We start from the raw sequence: 8,027 nt of genomic DNA on the forward strand, positions 1-8,027 counted from the left end.
TAATATATAATTAGCCCTTATTATACCCTACAAATCCTTTACAACCATTGTAAACGTTATTTTACATTGAAACATTTGACGATTTTACGATGCTTACGACATATTGTGAATACCCTAATTATAATTATTTCGTTCTAATTAATTTAATTTATAAAGTTAGATTAACATAAAAANTTACAACCATTGTAAACGTTATTTTACATTGAAACATTTGACGATTTTACGATGCTTACGACATATTGTGAATACCCTAATTATAATTATTTCGTTCTAATTAATTTAATTTATAAAGTTAGATTAACATAAAAAATAAAAGTTTGTTATTTAAAAACATGTCAATATTTTTATTGTATACATGTTTGTACAGAATACACGCACACATCCACTAACANACATATTGTGAATACCCTAATTATAATTATTTCGTTCTAATTAATTTAATTTATAAAGTTAGATTAACATAAAAAATAAAAGTTTGTTATTTAAAAACATGTCAATATTTTTATTGTATACATGCTTGTACAGAATACACGCACACATCCACTAACATACATACCGTCGCCGGAATAATGAAATAGTGTAACATGAAAAGTATAGTTTTGAGAAAAACGAATTGGAAGTTTTTATAAACCATTACAAACCTTACAAATACCATTTCGTTTTTCGGGAATAAATTAGTGAGCCAAAGAGATATTTAAGAAAACTAAAGATTTTTCTAATAGATTAAAGGATTGTCTATCCAATGGTGCAATTATCGAATAATAGTGTATGTGGCATTTACACTGTTTCTTTATTCGAGCGACGATGTGTACATATCGTTACCTTAATTCACAAAGGCCTTATTAACCAAACACTTTTTTGGAAACTGCGTTTTTCACAGATTTTGGTAGGATGTATTAAAATACACCTTCAACAAAAATTTTTAAGTGTTAGTACCAAAAACAACGGAGTTACATGCCACTTTTTAAAAAGCCCTACCTATTTTTGATACTCTTTTTATAATGTTTTTTGCTTCTCCTGTAAAATTAAAAATTCGGTTGGTTAGGGCCTTTGTGAATTAAGGTGACGATGTACANGCGTTTTTCACAGATTTTGGTAGGATGTATTAAAATACACCTTCAACAAAAATTTTTAAGTGTTAGTACCAAAAACAACGGAGTTACATGACACTTTTTAAAAAGCCCTACCTATTTTTGATACTCTTTTTATAATGTTTTTTGCTTCTCCTGTAAAATTAAAAATTGGTTGGTTAGGGCCTTTGTGAATTAAGGTGACGATGTACATATATCCGTGGCATTTTGATAAAGCAACTTAAGCGACTTAAAAAGATTTGAATTTAATTTGTATATTTTTGTTAAACGTATGCCTTTAACAGGTCTATTCTGCACGTTACCGAAGATTTTGTAACCGGAAAATTTTATTACCATAAAATGTTAGCAGTTCTTCTCACCGCGATTCTAGGTACGTTGGTATTGCAGTCAAAATCTTCAGCAATTCAGCTATGAAGATTTGTAAAAATTCTGGTATTTCACATTTCATGAGGCAATACTTTGTAACCAGCTTATGAGATGGTAACAAAATTTACCGGTTACACAGAATGCAAAAACGGTTTAAAAATTAACAGGAACTTTATTTACTGGTTACACAATGAAATATATAAAACAAAATGGCCTATCTAAAGACAAGTTATTTTACCAAAATGCCACATATATGTGTATTCTCAAGACGTTATTTACATTTATTAATTTAACATTAATTTCGATTTTTTTCTTATCTAGGAAATACAATTGTGATTGATTTGGTGTGCTGGTGTGCCATTCAGGTGATTTCATCAACGAATAGCCGTAGCGAAAAGGTGCGAAAAACGATGTAAATATATTTTTTAAATGCACATATTGTTGTAACTTTTTTATATATCTACTTTTAATATATTTTCCAACTTTTAGTAATTAACTTGCATTAATAATAGTGCAGCAGTAGTTTTTTTGTTATTTTGTGTTATAGCTTTTATTACTTTTAAAATCTACTTACGATAGTTCACATCGAGGGAAGATTTAAGGACATACATACATAAATAAATATATGTCGCACGTTTAATAATATAGAGATGTAAAAATTTACGTTTTTGGAGATTTTATAGTACAAATAATTAGCTTGATAAGGAGAAACACTAACATAAACATATGTAAGCGGCAATCTTATTAATATTATTAGGAGAATATGCTCAGCCTAACAGATTACTAAACTGTCCAAAAATGGCGAAGACATGTGTCTTTCCATCTATCTTTTGGTATACCAACTGTATGAATTGGAAAAACTTTGATTGCGTTTTCCCACAAAATTGAAATCTTGAAATAATCCTGTATATTATTAAACATGCGATATATAAAATAAAATTTTTAATTTAATTTAATTTAATAAGAAAGTAAAGAAAGGTAAATTAATTTTTATCTTTTTATAGGTTGGCCACATGCGTACGGATAAATCTTTTACACCATACGACTTGATTCAAAGTGACCAAGAATTTCATCAATGTTTTCGGCATAGAAGATTAACAATATTTTTGAAAAAATTTTATTTGTATATCTATTTATTTTTAAATTAAAAATTATATTAAAATGGAATTTTGGTTTTTATTTACGAAGGATTTAAAAAAAAGGTAACTGGTTGAAATGAACAGAGTAACAAGAAGGTAACCGCTCGGATAACCGACGCAGCAGGTCGAGGTAACAAAAAGGTAACCAAGACGGTAGCCCCTTGCTAACAGACAGGTAACCGGCAGAACGGTCTGAGGTAACCAGCGGGTAACCTGCATGGTAACTAGCATAAGAGGGTTCTAGCTGCAGTAATTAAGAATCCCGTTAGCATAAGAGCAACAGAAGCAAGCTCAAAAGCAATGGGATAGAGTGAATAAGAGCATCACACATACGTGTAGCAATGCGGGAAAGTATGTTATTTTTTTCCCACAGCCAGAACAAGAGTAACCTGCAAAATAACATCCAAACAGTCAAGGTAACTAGCTCAACACACGTTCGCTAACGACTACCCGTCTTGCAGGCTTACTGCCCTATTCATAAAAAATAAAAGTGACATTTTCATACAAATTTTCTATTTGTAAAGCAGGTATAATCTTATTTATTTTTTATGAAATTGGGTCTTAATCATGGTGAAATAGACTTTTTTACAAANTTTTATTTGTATATCTATTTATTTTTAAATTAAAAATTATATTAAAATGGCATTTTGGTTTTTATTTACGAAGGATTTAAAAAAAAGGTAACTGGTTGAAATGAACAGAGTAACAAGAAGGTAACCGCTCGGATAACCGACGCAGCAGGTCGAGGTAACAAAAAGGTAACCAAGACGGTAGCCCCTTGCTAACAGACAGGTAACCGGCAGAACGGTCTGAGGTAACCAGCGGGTAACCTGCATGGTAACTAGCATAAGAGGGTTCTAGCTGCAGTAATTAAGAATCCCGTTAGCATAAGAGCAACAGAAGCAAGCTCAAAAGCAATGGGATAGAGTGAATAAGAGCATCACACATACGTGTAGCAATGCGGGAAAGTATGTTATTTTTTTCCCACAGCCAGAACAAGAGTAACCTGCAAAATAACATCCAAACAGTCAAGGTAACTAGCTCAACACACGTTCGCTAACGACTACCCGTCTTGCAGGCTTACTGCCCTATTCATAAAAAATAAAAGTGACATTTTCATACAAATTTTCTATTTGTAAAGCAGGTATAATCTTATTTATTTTTTATGAAATTGGGTCTTAATCATGGTGAAATAGACTTTTTTACAAAATACTTTTTTCACAAAATTGTCTGCTCCATTTTTTGTTCCATTTTTCCCAGAAATGAAATTGGAATGAATAGAGTGTTGTTGTTGTTGTAGCAGCATACAAATTCCCCAAAGAGTTTTTGGGGAGTGTTGCTGGATTGACAGTCCTTGGCCAAATATAAATCTGGGTCGTTCCGGTTACGTAGACCCGACTGTCTGTAACACTGGTATGCCGACATTCCCAAAATTACAACAACGACCCCTTAAGTGACAACACATTATTATTTGACCATTTAATGTTTACAATTGTAAACTTAAAAAAATATTTTTTTAAGTTTATTTTTCTTGTTTGGCTGTAATTACAATAAAAATTTACTTCTTTTAATTTTTTTTTGCATTTTTGTTTAAACTATTTTCCAATGATCCATTTGTTTCATCCTATCATGGCAAAGGCAATATTGTAATTGAACAGGGTCGAAACGCCTGTTCTTTAGCGACCTTAAATTTTGTAGCACTCTTGGATTATTCACCCGACTTGTGTCGCAAAATTCCAAATTTTGGGTTTTCTTGCTATCGATCCAGCCATAATATTGGTTTGTGTATCGTGGAACACAAAAAATATTTCTGGGATAATAATTTATAACTTTATCTAATTCGTCTTCATAATGTTTAACCTCTGGTGTGTCTATGTGTTCCAAATGTTCATAAATGGAATAGAACTTTTCAGTCAGAGGTCGATCTCTATAGTTTGGCTTGAATGTATGATAATTACCATCGTTTACAGTGCCTTGACAACGAAAGTTCGGCTTACAACTGGGGTTTTTATGCAGCTCGGTGCGTAAAGCTTGTTTATTTGGCGGGTAACTTATAGCGAATTTATCGATCTGAAAAAAATTGTAGTTAGGAGCTTTATAATTTCAAATATTTTTATCCGACTTTGGAAGACAATTCCGGTTCAGCACACGAGCGTGGCCCTAACATACGGCAACAAACGCCCTTAGGGTCGCAACGCTTCTGTTCGTTAAACCATCTAGGAAGAGGACTTGAAATACACTTAATGGCTTCTGCTAACTTCTCTTCGCGTGTCATCTCCTTTTTTATACAAGGCGGACAAGGCACTTGCTTTTTGCCATTGTCATCTATCTTTATACACAATCCACATGGCTGTGGGTTTCCGTCTTTGCCGTTTGCTTGGTATTTGTATTGAATATTTATTTTGTGGTTGCAAAAAGTGTCAAGCGTTGGTGGCTTTCGACTAGGCCTATCAAATGGCGGAAATGGTGGCTTAGAATCGACAAGCTCGCGGCATTCTTCAGCTATCTTATTGGTGAATTTATTATACTGAGAGTCATTGTTATCCGAATCGAGGCACTGCATAATTTATATTAAATTATTATTTTTTTTTTTGTATTAGTTTGGTTTATGAAATGTGAAAATTGCAAACATAAATTTCAAAGAAATAAGTTAATAGTAAAAACAAATATTTTTAAAACAAGCTTTCTAAATATGAACTAAATCGGACCAGAAATACTGGTTTACTATATCAGCCTAACTCTTAATACTCCCGAAAAAGTTCCTCTATTAATTAACCCCCAGGGAGTAGTATCTTCCCCGAAAATTTGGGAGGAGGGAAATCAAACTTCGTAAACTATTTGACACTTTTTTGACTGCTCAACTCCGTCATTTAATATAAAAAATCCTCAGGGATGATAGGAGGAAAGGGAAAAGATAGAAAACTTCCAGGGAATTTCTGTACAGAATCGGCTTGAATATGTTGCAATGTCATAGGGTTCTGAGCCAACAGCAAAGTTTCAAGTCTCTAGGTCATCGGGAAGTTAGTCAAAAATTTGTTTGGTAGATTTGCCTCTAACAAACATCCCTACATACATACATACAGAGCAAGTTAAATAAAAACGAGCGCATTATTAAATTAAAGTCGATTTAATTCTTTGCTATCAATAGAGTTCACGAAAAGGCAAAAAGAAATAAATGTTATGTATAATAAATGAAGCTTTCGACTGTACACTTTTATTGGTTATGCGATACGATTGGATATCACTTCGCCCACACGTTCAATCCTTTTACCGACTTCTCTTTGAAACCACGCACATAAATGTCTGTTTCCCACCAAGTGGGCGCCGACTGTTTTTCTTTCGTAGCGGAAAAATCGTAATTTTCCGACTGAGCATCACTTATATCAAGGTGCTTTATATTTTCGAATACTTCCAATTCTTTACAACAGTTCAAAGGCAGACCACCATCAATCAATGGGTACGGCGTATGCTGCAAATAGAAGTGAATGTCCTTACAACTGGGTGGCAACGGACCTACATCTTTTGGCAGTAAGAGAGCCTTTGTACTTGGTTCATTTAAAACGCCTGGCTCAGTCAAGATTTCTAGTTCGAGATACAGATTGGTTGGACAAAGATTATGAGAAAAAATATTGTAGAGATCTTCGCTGGTCAAGAGTGAACTGTAATAAATTAGGGTATGTTATATCAACGATAAAAGTACAGTAGTATGCACTCACATTAAGGTTTGATTAAGTCGTCCGTGAAGAATACGGTGTTGGTTGTGGGAGTGAAGCCGGGATATAGAATCAATTGGTATGTGAATGGTATAAGCTTCTTTTGCTGTAAATGTCGTGGATCCAAAAAGGAACCTTAAACAGCGAACAACGTTCTTGTCAAATGATTGTTTTATGAGCTTTTGATAAAAAATATACAAATTATATACATAAGCATGTATGGCATTTAAATTCCAACTGAACATACCGTTCGCATTGCACTTATTGCCTCCTTTGTTTGGACAGCCTGTTCTCGCTGTCGCTCCAACTGATAGGAGTGTAAAGTAGAGGTGGATGGTTCCTCATTTGCAACTACCTCCATTTTGCCATCATTTNTTTTGATAAAAAATATACAAATTATATACATAAGCATGTATGGCATTTAAATTCCAACTGAACATACCGTTCGCATTGCACTTATTGCCTCCTTTGTTTGGACAGCCTGTTCTCGCTGTCGCTCCAACTGATAGGAGTGTAAAGTAGTGATGGATGGTTCCTCATTTGCAACTACCTCCATTTTGCCATCATTTCCGCCTTTGATTTCTGGCCATAATCCTACATAGTATTTGTAGGTGTTGTATACGAACGGAATTTGGTTCCTTTGAAAGAGCAGAAACTCAAGGATTGCGTTGACAACATCTGAAATAGATCCAGCTGTTAAAATATCCACTTCAATGTTGAGATCGAGATTTTTTCTGGGCGGCATCTTTGCACTGTAATTTAAAATTTGTTAATTTTAAACACCCAAAGAGGAACGTCAAAAATAGAGAGCATTGCCAAGCAAATAAAAGCAAACAAGTAAAAAAAAGGTTGCCAGATCAATCTCTCAGTCATAAGTTTCAGGTTTTAAGCTGATNGGTGACCCGACGAGCCGGTTCCAGTGATGATTCAATCCCACGTCGAACAAGCATGCAGGGTGACTCACAAATTTAATTTCTAATAAAGATAATAAAATACAAACTAAAATAGCCTTTGAGACTAAACCAAGCAAAAACTTCAAACTGCACAAACTCAAAAGTGATTGATCACCAAATTAACCTATCGTACTACGTACATTATAATACAATAAATACAATATTCTCTATCAGCCTTTTTTTTTTTTTTTGATTGCCTTTTATACAAGAATAAAAGGTTTGTACCCTATCAGGTACTCATGTAAGTACAGGTTATAGGATGAATTTTCGTATACATGAGGAAATTAAAAAATTATTGAGTACAAAATCACCAAAAACTACAGAAGTAATTCATTTTTTAAGCCAAATAATAAAGTGAATCGGCTATCTTATAATTAATAACATGTAGTTGTACCAGCAGACTCAAAGGCACTTGATTGCAGAAAAAAANTTTACGTACCGGTAGGTTTACGTTCTTGACTAATTTCAGCTTTAGTCCGAAGAAAGGCGAATTAATATAAGGAGGAAGCCAAGGCGAATTTATACACGGTGGTGGTGATCAGCTGATTGCTTCGCCTTAAATGTATTTTGTTTTTGCTTTGAANACAAATCTCTAATCTTATTACTAATATAATTATTTTTACTATTATTATTATTTTTTAAATGCACAATCATAAGTGCGGAATTCCATATCTGACTGAATAGAAAAATTTAATCATATGACTACATTCTAAAGCATTCGGAACAAAAAAGCATACATATTTGTCTCATACTTTTTTTTTTTTT

General features: G+C 33.3%; 2 protein-coding genes across 5 annotated transcripts; both read right to left on the reverse strand.

Moving 5' to 3' along the window:
- Positions 1-4,075: 4,075 nt before the first annotated feature.
- LOC108381014 (uncharacterized) lies at positions 4,076-5,218 on the reverse strand. Of its 2 annotated transcripts, XM_017637420.1 has the most exons (3): positions 4,719-5,218; positions 4,555-4,666; positions 4,076-4,467 (listed from the first exon to the last, which is right to left on the reverse strand). In XM_017637420.1, exons 1-3 carry the CDS (start codon positions 5,157-5,159, stop codon positions 4,187-4,189), a joined length of 834 nt encoding a protein of 277 aa, XP_017492909.1. In that variant the 5' UTR covers positions 5,160-5,218; the 3' UTR covers positions 4,076-4,186. The 2 variants fall into 2 exon arrangements, with proteins under 2 accessions (XP_017492909.1, XP_017492908.1); XM_017637419.1 differs by having other exon boundaries at positions 4,077-4,666.
- A 37-nt stretch (positions 5,219-5,255) lies between these two features.
- LOC108381015 (uncharacterized) lies at positions 5,256-7,185 on the reverse strand. 3 transcript variants are annotated; one of them, XM_017637423.1, is made up of 4 exons: positions 6,879-7,185; positions 6,557-6,683; positions 6,313-6,488; positions 5,256-6,255 (listed from the first exon to the last, which is right to left on the reverse strand). In XM_017637423.1, the coding sequence occupies exons 1-4, from the start codon at positions 7,052-7,054 to the stop codon at positions 5,838-5,840; spliced, it is 897 nt and encodes a 298-aa protein (XP_017492912.1). In that variant the 5' UTR covers positions 7,055-7,185; the 3' UTR covers positions 5,256-5,837. The 3 variants fall into 3 exon arrangements, with proteins under 3 accessions (XP_017492912.1, XP_017492910.1, XP_017492911.1); XM_017637421.1 differs by having other exon boundaries at positions 5,257-6,255; positions 6,557-6,664; positions 6,860-7,183; XM_017637422.1 differs by lacking the exon at positions 6,557-6,683 and having other exon boundaries at positions 5,258-6,255; positions 6,752-7,182.
- Between the last annotated feature and the right edge of the window lie 842 nt (positions 7,186-8,027).

This window comes from Rhagoletis zephyria, unplaced genomic scaffold (genome assembly GCF_001687245.7).
Source record: "Rhagoletis zephyria isolate East Lansing unplaced genomic scaffold, Rhagoletis_zephyria_1.1 Rzeph_scaffold_21118, whole genome shotgun sequence".
Classification (NCBI taxonomy): domain Eukaryota; kingdom Metazoa; phylum Arthropoda; class Insecta; order Diptera; family Tephritidae; genus Rhagoletis; species Rhagoletis zephyria.